General features: G+C 36.9%; 1 protein-coding gene across 1 annotated transcript in view; it reads left to right on the top strand.

Moving 5' to 3' along the window:
- Positions 1-19,275, top strand: part of cog6 (component of oligomeric golgi complex 6) — an 86,042-nt gene that overhangs the window by 42,133 nt on the left and 24,634 nt on the right. The window contains exons 9-15 of the mRNA XM_056473620.1: positions 2,803-2,931; positions 7,778-7,869; positions 8,095-8,159; positions 9,867-9,958; positions 10,052-10,169; positions 16,251-16,382; positions 19,051-19,218. Coding sequence (XP_056329595.1) covers positions 2,803-2,931; positions 7,778-7,869; positions 8,095-8,159; positions 9,867-9,958; positions 10,052-10,169; positions 16,251-16,382; positions 19,051-19,218 — 796 coding nt within the window. The remainder of the gene's footprint in view (positions 1-2,802; positions 2,932-7,777; positions 7,870-8,094; positions 8,160-9,866; positions 9,959-10,051; positions 10,170-16,250; positions 16,383-19,050; positions 19,219-19,275) is intronic.

Below are 19,275 nucleotides of genomic sequence, written 5' to 3'. Positions count from 1 at the left end.
ATGGATGGGACAGCGTGAGTTACTAATGTATAGCAGAAATAAAATGGCAAAAACTGTTAGTCAGCGTTCACGTGAAGCAGCTGCTGCATTGGTACAGCAAGAGGAACAGTTCCAATGTTTATTTGATTTATTTAAATTTGGCAGGAATTACCTTCCATACAATATGTTTATTTTAATGCGAAAACAGTCTTAAATGATTGAGCGTCGGATGTCTGAGAACGTTCTTGGCTTTATCATATTAGAGTTCCTCATCTCTTCATCCTGTGCAGGAGATAAAAAATAAAACATCCTGGAGAATCTCTTACAAGCCAAAATGTTCAGATTGTCTCACATTGTTTGCGTTTCTATATTTCCGAAAGCGTTACTTTATCTTTCTGTAGACCATACAGTTTCTCAAGGTGCATAGAGGGACATTTCTCCTCAGATTCTCTTGATGTTTTCCTGTTCTCTCTTTGTGTCCTGCTCTGTTTTATTCTGCTCTGTCACCCTCTCCTTAAATCTCCCAACACAAGGCGATTTTTATCTGAGGTAGTCCAAGGCCGCAGGAGGAAAGCGAGAGGACGGGGACCTCCAGAGTTCCTGGAATCCCTCCCAAACTTCTCAGTCTTTGCTCTCCTCCCTTTTTCTCTGGCCACTGTGGTCGCTACTGTTTAGTCTGCGCAGGGCCGTTCTCAGCCTGTAGATCAAAACACAGCTACATTTCCTTACTGCCAACCCAGGCCCTCCATTGTTTTTGTCTGTGTGTGTGTGTGTGTGTGTGTGTGTGTGTGTGTGTGTGTGTGTGTGTGTGTGTGTGTGTGTGTGTGACTCTGGGTCTTTCTAACCTAAAGTATTTCTTTTCTCTGGCAGATTTCAGAGGCTATTTTGAAGGTCTGCAGTGTCTGTTTTGTTTTATGGCCCGGGCATTTAATCTTGTTTATGCTAGCGGTATACCAAACAACATATTTTTAAAATCCAATACTATTCCTGATTGGTCATGTAAAGATGTTCAGCTGGATTAGAACAATGAAAACCTGGATAAACTAGCTTTAAATGTATCTATGTCAGCGCTAGAATAGTCATAATAATTATAAATAAATACATTTTAAGACCTCTTGAAAATTCAGTTTCTTTGGATTTATTAGGTATGGGTTTAGGTAAAAGTAAAATCTCTTTTTACTGAAAATCAAAAAATATTAGACTAAATATTGATTTCTTAACTGTTCTAAAGCTCAAATGTTGTTGATTAACTAATCAACGATATTTTTATGATCACTAATTCATAATATTGGTGTTTATAATTAATTGATAATATCGGTATTGTAACTAATTGGTGATATCGGTAATGTAACTAATTGGTGATATCGGTATTGTAACTAATTGGTGATATCGGTATTGTAACTAATTGGTGATATCGGTATTGTAACTAATTGGTGATATCGGTATTGTAACTAATTGGTGATATCGGTAATGTAACTAATTGGTGATATCGGTAATGTAACTAATTGGTAATTTCGGTACTGTAACAATTATAATATTGGTATTGTAGCAAATTGATAATATAGTATTGTAACTAATTGATTTAATCAGTATTGTAATTAATTGATAATATCAGTATGGTAACTTGTTGATAATATCAGAATTGAAACTAATTGATTATATTGGTATTGTATTTAATTGATAATGTCCGTATGGTAACTTATTGATAATATCAGAATTGTAACTAATTGATAATATCAGTATGGTAACTAATTGATAATATCAGTATGGTAGCTAATTGATAATATTAGTATGCTAACTAATTGATAATATCAGTATGGTAACTAATTGATAATATTTGTATTGTTACTAATTGATAATAGTGGTATTGTAACTAATAAAAAGTATCAGTATTGTATCTAATTGATAATATTGGTTTTGTAATTAATTGGTTTTATCGGTATTGTAACTACTTGGTAATATCGGTACTTAAACTAATTGGTAATATCGGTATTGTAGCAATACTAATATCGGTATTGTATCTAATTGATAATATTGGTATCGTAATTAATTGATAATATTAGTATGGAAACTAATCGATAATGTTCATATTGTAACTAATTGGTAATATCAGTACTGTAGCAATTCTAATATCAGTATTGTAACTAATTAATAATATCTGTATGGTAATTAATTGAAAATATCTGTATTGTAACTAGTTGATTACATCGGTATTGTAATTAATTGATAATATCAGTATAGTGACTAATTGATAATGTTGGTATTGTAACTAATGGATAATATTGGCATTGTAACTAATAATAATATTGGTGTTGTAGGTAATTGATAATATTGGTTTAATTGTTGTTCATTAAACCTGCGGAGTTTGTAGTTATACTTGCCAATGCCCACCATTGAGTCTATTTATTCACTAATGTTAATAAATGCAGTATGTTTATATTTATTCATATCTATATTTATATATGTATGTGTGTGTATATATATATATATATATATATATATATATATATATATATATATATATATATATATATATATATATATGTATATATATATATATATATGTAACTGTTTATATGATTTATTTACAATATATATATTATATGGATCTAATTGGATTTCCATTGCAAGCCTTCAATAAAAAAAATATTTTTATATAATGTTTCACGTTTTTAGTTACAATACTCCCCAAATACTTGCGCATAAATCTGCACAGAATTAGCCAAATATGAATACAGATTCACACAGTGCTATGCTAATCAGCCAGGCATAGACCCTTTGAATTCATAATCGTATGCTCATTTGGGTTGTTTGTTCTCTCAGGTACACACTGGATGAGTTCGGGACGGCGCGGCGTTCTGCGGTGGTCCGAGGCTTTATTGATGCCCTGACCCGCGGAGGCCCAGGCGGCACCCCGAGACCCATAGAGATGCACTCTCACGATCCCATGAGGTACAGACCACAACATCCCATTCAAAAGTACAGTGACCTGGAGGAGACGTGTTCGGCTGACCTTTTTTGGTCGTGGCCATGTCAATTCAGATTAACTTGTGGAAATAGGATAATATGTCATATGAAATTGCACCCTCGAGGTCGTATAATGAGGGAACGATATGAATTTTTCAGGCCCACGCCTTTTATTTTAAAAGCTTTGGACTGAACCTGTGTCTACTGGCTCTTCATTTTTCCTCAGGAATAATTTGTTCCCGGATTTGTTTTATGTGGTTTTTACACAATTGAAAACATTGTTTTTATGTAACATTGTCTCCAGTAAGCACTCTTTATCCACAATCTACTTACTTTTTAACATGCTTGATAGCCCCTCTGACTCGAAATAAACCAATATAATGAGTTATTCAGTTATTAGAACTGAGATCCGTTAAGGAATCTGTCATTGTAAATTTGTTCGGGACTGGTAAAAGTGTTTCGCGTCTTGTTAATTTTTTTTCTAAAATCTAAATTTGTTTTGTCTTGTCCATTTTTTCTATTTATTGTGTGTTATGATAGGTAAAAATGCTTTCCAAAATGTAAATTTGTCTCGAGCTTCGCATAAAGTGTTTCCCAGCTGATCTCACGAGAAAGCGTAAGTATTTACGTTTTGTCAGTTTAGTGGCTAATTCGTAAGAATTCGTATGAGTTCAGTCGTACGAAAATTGTACGATTTTAAAAAGGAAGCATGGGACCTAACCCCACCTCTAAACACAATCAGCATTGGGGGATAGGCAAATCGTACTAAATTGTACGAATTAGATTGTACGAATTAGCCGCTAAATAAAAAAGTTACGAACTGCCGTGAGATTGTGTTGTTTTCACACTTTTTAATGTCATTTTGCACTTCTCGGCCACCATACTGTTGTATTAGAATTTGAGGATGGGTAGATAGTAGTGGTAGTAGTGGTAGATGGTAGACATGTTTCAAAAATGTATCTTTGGTTTAGTTTTTTATCTTTTTTTATTTGAAATCTTGCACCTAACAAATATCCTTATTTAGACAAAAAAACTAAAACTAATACTGAAACTAATAAAAACCTTACTAAAACCTAATTTCAAAATATAAAAACTATTAAAAAGTAGTAAATCTATCTCTAAAAACGAATTAAGTTTGACAAACATAGTCAAAACGAAATAAAAACTAAAGCTGATCAAAAATCCAAAACTATTATAACCTTACCTCACAGTTGTCATGAAGGATAATATTAGTTATATGCACAGAAACCGTCTTTTGTACCAGGCTGTAAACATGTTTTTATCAGCTGTAAAGATGGCCATTTTAACATGGCAGTCAGTGAGCATCTGGAGTTTCTGGAGCCAGCCCCCAAAGGCCAGTTGATGAATTGCAGTTTCAGTTTCTTCCGTATTAGCTTCATGAGAAAGAGCGGGATGTTGCTGCTTTGATAAAATGAAACACTATTGGCAGTTTTTGTTTTTAAAGAGATAGGCGCTACAACATGTCCCACTCCGTCTTCATGTTTCAGTTGAAATCACGTCAAACCTTAAAGAAAAAAATGCACATTTCATCCCTTCGACCTCAAAAAACAATCCCCATCTAAAATTGGGGGTGGTTTTAAGGGTCACACTGTTGTTAGCCACTAAAAGCCTCTCCATTGCTGATTAACACCACGTATCCCGAAGCTGCAAACCCAATTCAATGTCTGAGCACATTAAACCCAACCTGATTCTTCCAGAGAAGCGCTTCCTCTTTCAGGGAATTACTTTATTAGCGCAGGTTCAGAGAAAGGTCGGGCTGTTGAGATCTATGGATCCTCCAGGCCAGCACCCCGTCAGGCCTTCGAACGCCCTCCGACAGGAACACGAGCACAGAACATGAGCTTCTCGGCATCGTGTCGATAAAAAGTGGGAAACGGTGCTTCTCAGAACAGCACTTCCCCCTGCTGTCTGATATTAAAGGATATGGTGGCTGTGTAATGATAGCTGACTGTGTGGTGGCCTCGAGTCTCAGGAAATCTATAACTCGATTGGATGGAACTACAAATCCTGAAGAAAAGCTCTGTGTGTTTGATCAAGTCGCCATTGAGATCCTACCTGCGCTTTTTAAATCAATTGCTGTTACTATTGCTCACGCTTAAGCCCAACGTATACTTCACTCTTCTTTTTTACTGAAAGCATATGCAGTTGAAGTCAGAATTATTCACCCTCCTGTGAATTTTGTTTTCTTTTTTCAGATATTTCATAATTATGTTTAAAGAGCCCATATTATGGGTTTTTGAAAATGCCCTTCCATGTAGTGTGTAACACAGCTCTAAGTGAAGTGAAATATCCAGCTAAGGCTTAAAACTGTAAGTGTACAGTGTTTAAAATTATTGATTCATCTATAAAAGAGTCGACTCATAGTGCTTCAAACGAGTCGTCTTGATAACGAGTCATTAGGTGTTTCGCGATGACGCGGCTACAAAACACAAGCCTCGCCAGTAGTTACGCGCGCAAACCAGGGAGATTTGAAACCTGCGGCCCCGCCCACTAACACAGAAAAAACACTAGACACACACACACACAGACGCCGCCGGTCGAATGAAGTCACGCTGTGCTCAGATGGATAATATTGACAGTCTCTACCCAAAGATGAAACTGTGAAGAGTCAGTGGTTGAGGTTTATTCACTAGTGTAAGTACGTGCGATTAAAATTGTTGCCTCGTTTACTCTAGCTTGCAAATTATGTATTTATTGTGTTTTGTTACTTGTTAACCTGGTACAGTACACGCGGTTACTCTTTATATTCTCTTATCGCATGTAAGCCACGTTGAAAACGCGACGCGTGCCGCTTTGTTTACGGATTTAACGTTAAAAGCTTTTGTGAGCTCACGTTCCACTGCCGTTTGTCGTTGCTATGGCCATCGTAAGCTAGGAGACAGGAGACTCGTGTCGATCAACCTAGTTCTTCTGAGGAGGAACGTGATGTGTGTGTGTTTGTGTTTGTGTGTGTGTGTGTGTGAGAAAAAGAGCAGGTCAAGTGTGTGAAGGCTAGGGGCTAGGAGACAGGAGACTCGTGTCGCTCTCCCTAGTTCTTCTGAGGAGCGTAATATGTGTGTGCGTGTGTGTTTGTGAGAGAGAGAGAAAAAGAGCAGGTAGAGTGTGTGACGGCTAGGGGCTAGGAGACTCGCGTCGATCTCCCCAGTTCTTCTGAGGAGGGTTGTGTGTGTGTGTGAAAAAAGCCTTACACTATGAAGCGTGTATGCACTGTGACTACTTTTATATTGTTGATTACCAGCTGGGCATTTCACTCTGTCTCGCGCTGAAGCCTGTCACTGTCGACCAATCGCAGCAGGCTGTCATCGGTCCAATCAGCGCAGATTAGCTTCGCGCTGAGGATGGGTTTGGGAACAAATGAATCGCTGAACGATTCATATAGGAGTCGCTGGGATAATTAGGTAAAAATAAATGCAGATTATAAGACCATCAAAGTGTTTTTTGACCTTGCATGCATATTAGACTGTTGTTGGAGACCCTTACAACCTACATATGACCCTATTTCATGTATAATATGGGCTCTTTAACAGAGGAAGGAATTTTTCACCTGGAGGAAATTTTTATTTGTTTTATTTTGGCTAGGATAAAAGCAGTTTTAAATTTTTTAAAAGCCATTTTAAGGTCAATATTATTAGCCCCCTCAGGTAATGATTTGTCTGATTGTCTACAGCAGTGTTTCCCAACCCTGTTCCTGGAGGCACACCAACAGTACATATTTTGAATGTCTCCCTTACCTGACTAATTAACTTCAGGTTTTGGAGTCTCTTCTTATGTTCTAATTAGGTGATTCAGGTGTGTTTGATTAGGGAGACGTTGAAAATGTGGACTGTTGGTGTGCCTTCAGGAACAGGGTTGGGAAACACTGGTCTATAGAACAAAACACTGTTACACAATGACTTGCCTATTTAACCCAACTTGCCTAATTAACCTAGTTAAGCCTTTAAATGTCACTTTAAGCTGAATATCAGTATCCTGAATTAAAACTATTATGTTTAGAAATGTGTTGAAAAAAATATTCTTTCTGTTCAACAGAAATTGGGGGAAAATGTACAGGGAACTAAAAGTTCTGACTTTAATTGTATATACAAACACTTATCCTTTTCAATATATACTTTTTTTTGGCCCTGTTTACGCATGCTACTTCAGACAATATGTAAGAATTTGTCATTAAAATGTCCAAAAATCCCTAGAACTGTGTATGTCTTGCGTACGTTTGTATTTACATCATTCCAAATGCTTTGAAGAATGATCAAATCCATAGAGGTTAGTGGGGTAATGGATCACAAATCTCACGGTTCGGAATTATAGCAGACACTGTAAAAAGCCCATCCCCAGCCACTAGACTGTTCTGACAGGGTATTCGAGTGTCATTGAGTGACAGAATGTCGTGGGACTGCTGTACAGGAGTTATTATTAAGGATTATAGATAGCGGAATTTAGCGGTTTTAGTTTAGCATTTTTTTAAAGCATGACGGTAAAACATGAACGCGGTTATGAATATATTAAAACGTGCTTGTTTGTTGTAAAAATTCATAATAATGACAAAAAGTCTCCTGACTTCCGGGTGTAGCCATGCTGTCGTTGTGGCTGGTTTTTGTATTCCTTGATTTCAAGTGTGATCCTGAAAAATCTCTGTATCAAGGAGTATCTAGCCCTTCCCCTTAACCCTAAGCCTTCAAGCTAAAGAAAATTGTGACACCCCTACCCCTTCACGTGAATGCGCAAAACAAGGGGTAGGGGTAAGGGGTAGAATTGGGATTGGGCCTTATTCATACAAGTGTCTTTTTGCTCTTACTATCATCTATCTGTTCAGGTATGTTGGGGACATGTTGGCCTGGCTCCACCAAGCCACAGCTTCAGAGAAGGAGCACCTGGAAGCTCTGCTCAAACAAGTGACAGTGCAGGGTAAATATCCATCCAGAGAAATCCCACGCACACTGAATTCACTGAAAGTGAGGTTTACTAGTTCAAACTAGTGCACTTGGAATATTGTTGGGTGTAATTAGTTACAAGGTAAATTACTTTTCCACTGAAAAAAAGTGAAGTAAGGGATACATTTTGGAGCCAGAAGGTTTTTGTATCGCTCTCTGAATGTAGTTGGTTATACGTTGTTCTGCTGTGTTTGTTCAGGCGTTGAAGAAAACATGCAGGAAGTCGTAGGCCACATCACTGAAGGAGTGTGCAGGCCTCTCAAGGTGAGATGGAAACGACACTATTAGTAATAATTGAACATTCATCCATTCATTTTCCTTCGGCTTAGTCCCTTTATTCACCAGAGGTTGCCACGGCGGAATGAACCGCCAACTTATCCAGCATATGTTTTACACAGCCCTTCCAGCTGCAACACAGCACTGGAAAACATCCATACACTCTCACATTCACACACATACACTACGGCCAATTTAGTTTACCCAATTCCCCAATAGCGCATTGTGTTCGGACTGTGGGGGAAACGGGAGCACCCGGAGGAAACCCACGCCAACATGGGAAAACATGCAAACTCCACACAGAAATGCCAACTGACCCAGTTGGAACTCGAACCAGCAACCTTCTTGCAGTGTGGCGACAGTGCTAACCACTGAGCCACCGTGAACATTTAATAAACCTATAAATTAAACCAAAGCTCAGCTTAATGGTGAACAGGAGCTCAAATGGTCAAGTTTTACCTCTGCTTTCAACACTTGTCAACACTCCTTGAGTTTCTAACAGTTCTTGCATTTATACATATGTTGGCTTGAGAAAGATGCTAGCTATGTGTTGGCTCAAATAAGCAACAGCTACAACTTGTTAGCCATCGATTAAAAAATGTGAGTGAAATGCTAGACATGCGAAGCAACATGTTAAGTTAGTCATGTGTTAAGTAAGGAATAATGCTAATTAAAAAATCCTAAAGGCTTGGTAATATAAAATGGAAACGTGTTAGCCTTGTATAAAAACATGTTAGCAACATGTTAAACGCACTAGAAATGTGTTAACGAGCTAATCCATACTAGAATTATGACAAATAAAGGTAGCAAACCATTAGCATAATGTTAAACATGTTGTAAACATTATGAAACCGGTTAGCAACATGCTAGATATGTTAGAATTGTGTTGACAAGCTAATCCATACTAGCATAGTGTTAAATAAAGGTAGCAACCCGTTATCAAAATGTTAATTATGTTAAAAATAATATAAAACCTGTTAGCAACATGTTGCGTCATGCTAGCAACATGTTAAATATGCTACAAATGTGCGGACAGAATGTGTTGAAATGTGTTGACATGCTAATCCATACTAGCATAGTGTTAAATAAAGGTAGCAACCCATTAGCAAAATGTTAATCATGTTATAAACATTAAAAAACTTGTTAGAAAGATGTTGAATTCATGCCAACATCATGCTAAATAACTTTCATGTTTTAATAAATTTAATGCTAGCAACATTGTTAAATATGCTAGAAATGTGTTGACATGCTAATCGATACTAGCATAGTGTTAAAAAAGGTAGCAACGCATTATCAAATTGTTAAATCTGATATAAACCATATAAAACCTGTTAGCAATAGTTGAATTCATGCCAACATCATGCTAAATAATGTTAGCAGAATGGTAAATCATGTTAAAAACAATGCTAACAGCGTGCTAACAACTTGAACTCATTAGTAAACTGTCAGCCACTGAAGCTGTTTTAAACATTATAAATGCTCGTCTCATATCTTAAATCTTTATATACACTACCATCCAAAAATGTCTAAAGAGTAAGACCTGTTAATGTTTTAAAAGAAACCAATTCTGCTCACCAAGGCTGTAGAATACTCAAAGCTGAATTTCCATCATCATCATCACCCCAGTCTTCAGTCATTTACCCATGATCCTTCAGAAATCAATGGATTAGTGATGTGATGTTCTTCCTCCACCAGGTGCGCATCGAGCAGGTGATCATTGCAGAGCCCGGTGCGGTTCTTCTCTATAAACTCTCCAACCTGCTCAAGTTCTACCATCACACTATCAGGTACAAAGAGCTCGGTCCAGGTCTGGTTTTCAGCACGTCTGTCAGTACTGCATGATGCTCACGTTTTTCTTAATCTGTCTGTCTGTCTGTCAGTGGCATCATGGGTACCAGCGTTTCCTCTCTGCTGATGACCATGGATGAGATGCACATGCTCAGCAAGAAGATGTTCTTTAACAGTCTCAGCCTTCACGCAAGTCGCCTCATGGATAAAGTAAGCACTTATCAGTGTTGTTATCATTAGCTCAAATTAAAATCATCATGATTTGTTTTAAAGGTGTATGAAAGCCCTCTCTTTCGGTTCGAGTCTGAATTTTTTCAAAAAATGCTTCATGATGGGCGTGGAGAGCTGCGAGCAGAGGGAGGAGTGGGGCGTGGCCAGCAGAGCAGGGGTAAAAGAGGGGAGCGAACAACTGCTGCTGTCACTCACAAAATCAGACTAAAATAATCAGACAGGAGGAGACCCATAATTTTATAGTCTACAAAGTTAAAATGTGAAGAAATAAACAGTAAATAATTTAATGTCCTGCTACATTTGAGTTCAGATGCAAAAACCTCTAAATGCCGTCTGAAATGTTCTCCTGAAATGGCCATTTTTGTCAGCCTCCTATGTTTATGTTCAGTTATTTCACTTTAAAGGCAATGTAAATAACATATTTTGGCTCGTTTCCACTGACTGGTACGGTACGGTTCGGTTTGGTACGGGTCACCTTTATCAGGCTTGCGTTTCCACTAACAAGGGTACCCTTTTGGTGGGCGTGGTGTATGACAGAAAGTTTCAGTCGACGTCATTCTAGCTCGAGGAAATGTCTACAATAAAGCTGTACGGGTCACTTACATATATGAAAAGCACTTCTCACAAAACAGAGTCTTCATACACATAAATACTTGTGTAGAAATGTTTATTACTAACTTTTCAATGAACATGAGTTGATTATAACTGCAGATTAATGACAGTGTGAAACAGCCTACTGTAACGTCTGTAATTTTATTAAATAACTAAATAAATGAACATATATAAACACATACAGCCCCTTACAGTCTCCGATATGTTACCAACTACAGAAGAACTACATATAGCAGACATTTTCATCCGTATTTAGGTTCAAAACAACACAAAATATCGCCTACAGTCAGTGTAAACCTCACATCTGTGTCTGTAATCTTCACATGGCGGTTTTTTGTTTTCATTCTGGCTTGTTGTGTAAGGGAATGACGTATCTCTGTAAACCAATAGCGTTCAGCTGCACGTGTGGCTCCGCCTTTTGGTACCCTTTCTCGTGTTTGGTACCCTTTCGAAAGGGTGCCGAAAAAGTGGTACGGTACAGTTCGATTCGGTACGCTTTTTGACAGTGGAAATTGGTCATAAAAGCGTACCAAACCGAACCGTACCATACCGTACCACTCAGTGGAAACGGGCCATTTGTCACTATAAAAGTAAAATTACTGAGCCTACACACAGGAGTCGGAGAAAAATACCAATTTAGAAGAAAATATCAGATGGCTTTTAGAGTTTTTTGCATCTAAATTCTTCATTTGTTATTCGTAATTTCATATACACATAACCACAATTTGTTCTATCATTATAAAGATAATCACGTTTAAATAAACACTATAAATGAGTAGGACTTCTCTTCTCCTCAATTCCCAGGTCTGAATGCAGACACAGTGGATAGCAGTGCAGCAGGTCTCTTTCCCTGTCTATTTCAATCATTATCCTTGCTGGTAATCTGGAGCATTGTAAACGTTTGAACACAGAACACGGATATAAGCGATGTGTCTGAATGGTAACGAACTCAACTGATAAAAGACAAAGTCTGCCATTCTCCAATTCTCGTACAGCTGTCCTGACAAAAATGCTTGCTGCAAACAAACAGCTTTGCTTTATGGGCCCTGACAGCATCGTAAAAAAACTTGCAACAAACCCTGCGGATCATGGAAACAAACACATGCGACCCTTTATGAACGGCTAAATACTGCTTGCCATGCGCGGACGCGGTCTCAGCCTGTCATTGGGTCTCACAGCTTGCCAGGTCTGCCTTGCCCTCGTGCTTGCACGTGCAGTCATGATTAATTAAGAAGCAGGGTCTTCTCATAGGATAAGAGAATCAATTTTGATCCGCCCCAAAAATTATTACAAACCCGGAAGATGAAATTGAGCTGACAAAAGCTCAAAATTATCCAGTTTTCCCCACAATTAAACAGGTGCTAACGTTGTCTTAACTCATGCTCACACACAAATCTGTTTAAATGAAAAAAAAAAAAACATCAGGGTTTCTGGAACCTTTAAATAGTTTGATTATTATCATGGGAAAATGTTGAGATACATTAAGTAATCATATCATGTAATAATACACACAAATAGATAAATAAAAATAGATAAATAAATAGTTCGTATAGTTAGATGAATAAATTAATACATAAATAGTTAGTCAAATGAAAAATATAAATAATAATGATAAGTATTTAAATATGTTATTCTAAATATTTATTAGATTAGTTAATTTATTATCCTATTGTATGATAATTATACATTTTACAATTAATAAATAATTAATTCATATATTTGTGTTCAAATAAATTAGCTAAAATTGTATCCCTATTATAATGTGTTTTAATATAAAAAATTTAAAGATTTAAAATCAATAATATATATATATATATATATATATATATATATATATATATATATATATATATATATATATATATATATATATATATATATATATATATATATATGTATATAAAATTTGCACTTGTATTAAAAATGATAAATGTTAAAGTATTATTTTACACTTATTTATTTTAAAGAATAAATTAGGTCTTTATACAAGAAACTTTTCTATTGATTCCTTTCATTTTTAAAGCAGGGGGTTTCTTGAAAGTGGATGGAAACTCATGTATCATATGAAAATAACCAATCAATGTTGCTTCATGATTAACTAAAGTTTAAGTTAATAAGTGAAATGATAAGTATGAAAATCTGTCAAAATAAAACACAAAACACTTTTTTGGTCATATATTCATTACAAGATGACCAAAAAATGAACCTAAAGTTAAAACAAACAGTGAAAATATAAGCAGATCTAATAAATGCTTTAATAATATAATTTTATATACACATCTTGTCTCAAAAGAATCCAAGCAAAATTAATTCTGTCAGAATTTCGTCAAAATACCTTCATATTATATTTTGTAATTAGATGGCAAATAGATGAAATTTTATTTTATTTATATGTTTTCCACCTTACCTGTTTTATATCACCACATTATCTTCTTCTTCATCTTCTTGGCTCAGTACCATGTCTTTGACAGTAGTGATATTTTCAGCAGTACAGGCAGTGCGTTGACGACCACTCCCCACCACATGACATACTGATCCACTGCGGAAAAATTTTTGCCAACAAGTAATCCAATCCACCTTTAGTCCAGTTTTCAGTCAAAGATTTCAGAAGAAAACGCTTTCAGTTCTCGTAAACCTTTGATCAAACTCTTATCTTCATTCAAAAACACCATTTTTTAAGCCTCATGCAGCTAAAAATGAATGCGTCATCATTACGTCACCACCGAGGAAAGTAAATAAAAGGATTATTCTAATGCACAGACTGCGCTGCTATTCCTCTACGAAATTTTGTCATTATTTTTGTAGTACGATTAGCAGTTTTATTTTTGTATGATATATTGTTGCTTGTTTTTTTTTCAAGGCGTATATATATATATATATAAAATTAAATTAAAACAACACTTTTTCTAAATTTATTAGCATAGTTTTCTTCAAACATCTTGTATTTGTTATTATTTTCCGTCATATTTTTAAAAAGCCAACTATTAACTCCACTTCGAGCCATAACACCAATAAATAATGCCTTAAAATCCCAATAAAACACTTTAGCAACTGCTTGAACAATGCTAACACAACATCTTGTTCATCTACAACGATCAACACGGCACTTTCTGATTTAAACGTGCCTTACGCTAGACTGAAAAACAGCATTCTCACACCAGGGATTGTAAATTAACCTCAAAATATCCTTGAACATGAACAGCAAAAAAACCCCACCAACAACAACACTTCACTGATAAGTGGATCAATAGCAAGAACAAGATGGCCTCCGCTCCACACTTCTGAGAGAATTACGACCGTAGCAGTTCGCTAATCAAATCACAGTGTTAAATTACGTGTCGCTGGCTGACGTTGCGCGGTGCCAAGAACACAAGGCTGGGCTAATGAGCTCCATTAGAGAAAGCTGAGCTCTGGCTAGCGCTAGCGTAGCAGGGTGTTTATTAGTCAGCCTTCAGAGGTGTCAGACTCGCTGTCAGACAGGCCAGGCTCTTCAACTGAACTTACTGCGGTAAATAATGCTCTTTAAAAGTTCAAAACGGAACATTTTGTTAAACGAAAAGTCACACAGCACTCCTTTTGAGGGTTTAACCCTTTGTTTATTAAAAACAGACACTTTTTACACAGTGACATTACTGCATCTTGTGTTTTTTTTGTAATGTGTATGTGTATATATGTGTATATATGTGTATATATGTGTATGTATATATATATATATATATATATATATATATATATATATATATATATATATATATATGTATGCATGTATGTATGTATGTATGTATGTATATATACACATATATATATATATATATATATATATATATATATATATATATATATATATATATATATATATATATATATATATATATATATATATACATATACATATACATATGTGTGCTTCCTAAATAATAAATCTTTGAGAATGGGTTTTTCTAGCCAGGCGGCGCATTCGACTAGGGGCTCATCTCCTGTTTCCAAAATGCATCACAAACTGCTTGAGAAACTGCTCTACTATGATAATTGGTGATGAAAATAAATGATGTTCAATAAGATGTACTTGTGTTTACTAACTGTTTATTCAGTTAAGTATGAATGTTGAACTGTAGGCCTACATAAGCTCCAAACAGCGATTTCATACTTGCTTTTGATGTACGTACATACAGAAAATGCTGCTTCTCAATGCCAAGTTCACAGAGCCCTGACGGTGTGTCAAACATTGAGTATGTTTACATGGGCAGCAATACTTTAATACGATTTTAATATGAATACTCTGATTAAGAGTCTACCATGTAAACAGAGATTTTTGATTACCTTAATGCCACTAAAGTCATAACTGAACTAAACAGAAATGGAGTTAAGACATGTGGAGTATGCAGATATTAGTGGCATTACTGAAGTAAACACCGCAATCAAACTATTACCGTCATGTAGGACTTTTCGCCATATTTTCCGACAAGATCCACACAGGCGGCTGTCAGTAAAGGACCGCGCACACACACAAACACACTCACACACATAGCAAAATGCGGACATTTTTTTTCTTTACGTTTGGCGAGCGTCATTACAATCTATAACACTCTCAGCAGCCCTTGCTCCTTATTTGCGTCTAATACACCAGTTTGTCACGACGGCATGAATGAAATGTTCATGAGTTAAAGTGAAACTGCTGAACTGCAGTTAAAGTCAGGCATCCCGCTGATTTGATTCAGAAGGGAACTGGTTTGGCAGATGGCTCACCGGTCAGGTATACATCCATGTTAAAATATCAAGGTGAAAGACATCATAGCTTGCGTAGAATAGACCCAGCTCCCAACCCAACTTTGAGAATAGATTAACGGCAATATTTTTTTTATCGCCTGATGAGAGTCTCGCGTTAACGCAGCACGTAACTGATAACGGCCCACCACTAATATATATATATATATCAGTAGGTGTTCAGCAACCCTCTGCCCTTCATTTAATTTTTTATATCGTATGTTTACAATAACATTTTTTCTTCTGGAGAAAGTCTTATTTGTTTTATTTCGGCTAGAATAAAAGCAGTTTTTTTATTTTTTTCCAACCCATTTATTAGCCCCCTTAAGCCAAACTTGTTTTTGATAGTCTACAGAACAAACTACTGTTATACAATGACTTGCCCAATTACCCTAACCTGCCTAGTTACCCTAATTAACCTAGTTAAGCCTTTAAATGTCTCTTAAAGCTGAATACTAGTATCTTGAAAAATATCTAGTCTAATATTATTTACTGTCATCATGACAAAGATAAAATATTAGAAATGAAGTTATTAAAACTGTTATGTTTAGAAATGTGTTGAAAAATAATCTTTGCTCTGTCAAACAGAAAGTGAAAAGTATACGGAGAGGCTAATAATTCTGTCTCTAACTGTATATGCAAATTTCTGTGTATAAAAATGATTTTTTTCTTCTTTGGACTCAGGTAGAGCTTCCTCCTCCTGATCTGGGTCCCACTGCCTCACTTACTCAGACTCTGTCTCTGCTCAGAGAGGTTTTGGCATCCCATGATTCATCAGTTCTGCCTCTGGATGCCCGTCAGGCTGATTTTGCGCAGGTGATTCTTCGTTCCAAGTTTTGAAAAAGAAGCAACACGTTTTATTTGATTGGTTTCATCCAACTTTTTGTTTTCGTGGTTTTATTTTACACAGCGTATTAAGTGTATTTATAGAAGTAGAATGTTTCTGAAGTGTGTTTTTAAATTTGTTGTCATAAAATGTGTATTCATGTTTATGCGTGCACAGTTTACATATACAGTGGTGTGAAAAAGTGCCTCACTGATTTTTTTTTTTTGCATGTTTTTCGCAATTTAATGTTTCTGACCATCAAACTGGTTTAGATATTAGTCAAAGATAACACACATAAACACTACATGCAGTTCAAAATGAATGTTTTTAACTATTGAGGGAAAACAAAATACAAATCTGCATAGTCCTGTGTGAGAAAGAGTGTTTCTGCCAAACTGAGTTAGCACACCAACTGAGTTCAATTTCTTCAGCCACACCCAGGTCTAGTTACTGCCACACCTGTTTGCAATGAAGAAATCACTTAAATAGGAGCTGCCTGACAAAGTGAAGTAGACCAAAAGATCCTCAAAAGCGAGACATAATGCAGAGATGCAAAGATACTCAAAAGCAAATGATGACAAATGATAAGAAATCAGTGAGGGGGCAAATACTTTTTCACACTACTGTACACATGGATGTGTGTATTTATATATACATAATAAATATACACAGTACAACGGCATGGTGGCTCAGTGGTTAGCACTGTTGCCTCGCTACAAGAAGGTCGCTGGTTCAAGTCCTGGCTGGGTCAGTTGGCATTTCTGTGTGGCGTTTGCATGTTTTCCTCGTGTTGACCAAGTGGCAACCTCCCGCTCTCCCTCGGGAAGCCAATAAGGAAGTAACTGAAACTGCAATTCATCAAAATTCCGCTAGTCCTGGCTCCATAATAGAGCAAGTTGCAATTGAGCCCACTGTTAGAATGGCCAACTTCACAGCAGAAAAAAAGATGTTTACAGCCTGGTACAAAGAACGATTTTGGTTCATATCGCTATTATTACCCTCCATGACAACTGTGAGGGGGTGAATTTTTTTATAACTCATCCATTTCCTTTATTTTAGGTTATATTAAGTTTGCATAATTAAGGGCGTGGCCACTTGAGTGACAGCTAGGTCTCGCTGGTCGCCGTCACTTCACCTCAGCTGAATCCGGCAGATTAGCCACTGATCTCGGCATATTCATCGTATTTTTGTTTTGTTTTATGTGGCTTTACACAGTCAGCTGCCTTTTGGACTTATTTCTTACAATTATCAGATGATATGGGATGCTGTGTGCATTTAATTGTGCTCACAAACCATTCATGTGGCCTTCGTTTCCCATGTGAGTAAAGTTATATACTTGTATACCATCTCTATAAATGTATTTGTTTTATTTAAGATCATTTATCATTAATATTTTTCTTTAGACCCGTAAAGCACTCCAGAATCTGACAGATTGATTAGCTGTAGGCTCTAGAACAGTCATCTGAAGCGTTATCATACAGTGTTATGCTGGAGTTCATCAATAGTCCTGCATTTACTAACACACACTATATCTGAAGTGTTTGGAAGTAATTCGCGTTTTCCTCCTGTAGAAAAACATCACAAGAACAATGTTTAGTGGCTCAATGTGTTACTACAGTGTTTTTAAAAGTCTAAACACTTTATTGATATAGTGTACAGCCAAGCACATGTGGTCAGAACACAAACAATTCGCAGGTAATAAAGTATCAAGCGTTTCTCCCAAAGTAAAGTCTGTCTGCCAGGTCTAAGCAAAGTGCCAGCAGGTGTCTGTAGCTCCGCTCACTCTCCGCCTCTTTGCCCTTGTTTGGTATCCCTCCGTGGGTGCGATGACGCGCGAACAAAATGGCGACGGTTGGCCACGCCTACTTGTAGCTTGTTGTACTTGTTGACGTGGGTTTCCTCCGGGTGCTCAGGTTTCCCTAACAGTCCAAACACATGCGCTATAGGTGAATTGGAAGAACTAAATTGGCCAGAGTGTGTGAATATGAGAGTGTATAGCTGCGTCCCAAATCGCATGCTTATGCATTAATCTACGCCATTTTTTGTAGTATAAAAAGTGTAAGTAGTACATTCACACTGAAAACTCTAAAATAAGTGAGTCCACTTTAATAATGTGGATGATGCACTCATTTGATAAAATTAGGTGTGGAATGATGGACACTTCACGCACTCAATGACTGCAGCTTTGCTCACGTAGCGGAAGGGGCGGAGCTGTCAGGTACACATGTTGGATAACTTTATTGATTTTGGATGGTGAAAGCAAAATTCTCCAACGAGAGTGATTATACCGGCTCCCGATGGTAATTTGGCAACCGTGAAACGTCATCAGGGAAACGGTTTGAGTTTCCGCTTAGTAAAAAACATTAGTGCACCATTTGGGACGACACTACATACATGTACTATGCTGTTGAACGTGTGTGCATAAGTACATAGTGTATAGTGTGTCATTTGAGATGTAGCTTATGTATGTTTCCCAGTACTGGGTTGGGGCTGGAAGGACATCCGCTGTGTAAAACATATGCTGGAATAGTTGGCGGTTCATTCCGCTGCAGCGACCTCTGATAAATAAGGGACTAAGCCGGAGAAAAATGTTTTCAGATGTTTTTCCTTCTCTTTGTTTATGCTACTACCGCATTAACCTAGTGTCTGGTGTTTCAGGTGTTGTCCTGTATCCTCGACCCGCTGCTGCAGCTGTGCACAGTGTCGGCCAGTAACCTGGGCACTGCAGATATGGCCACCTACATGGTGAACTCCCTCTACATGATGAAGACCACACTGGCGCTCTTCGAGTTCACAGACAAACGCTTGGAAATGCTGGAATTTCAGGTGCATTTATAAAAGTTATTTCACAATAATAAAATACATTGGGCAGAGTCTGTTGAA

The sequence above is a fragment of the Danio aesculapii genome, chromosome 15 (genome assembly GCF_903798145.1).
Source record: "Danio aesculapii chromosome 15, fDanAes4.1, whole genome shotgun sequence".
Classification (NCBI taxonomy): Eukaryota; Metazoa; Chordata; class Actinopteri; order Cypriniformes; family Danionidae; genus Danio; species Danio aesculapii.
This window is presented reverse-complemented; position numbering and strand designations above follow the sequence as displayed.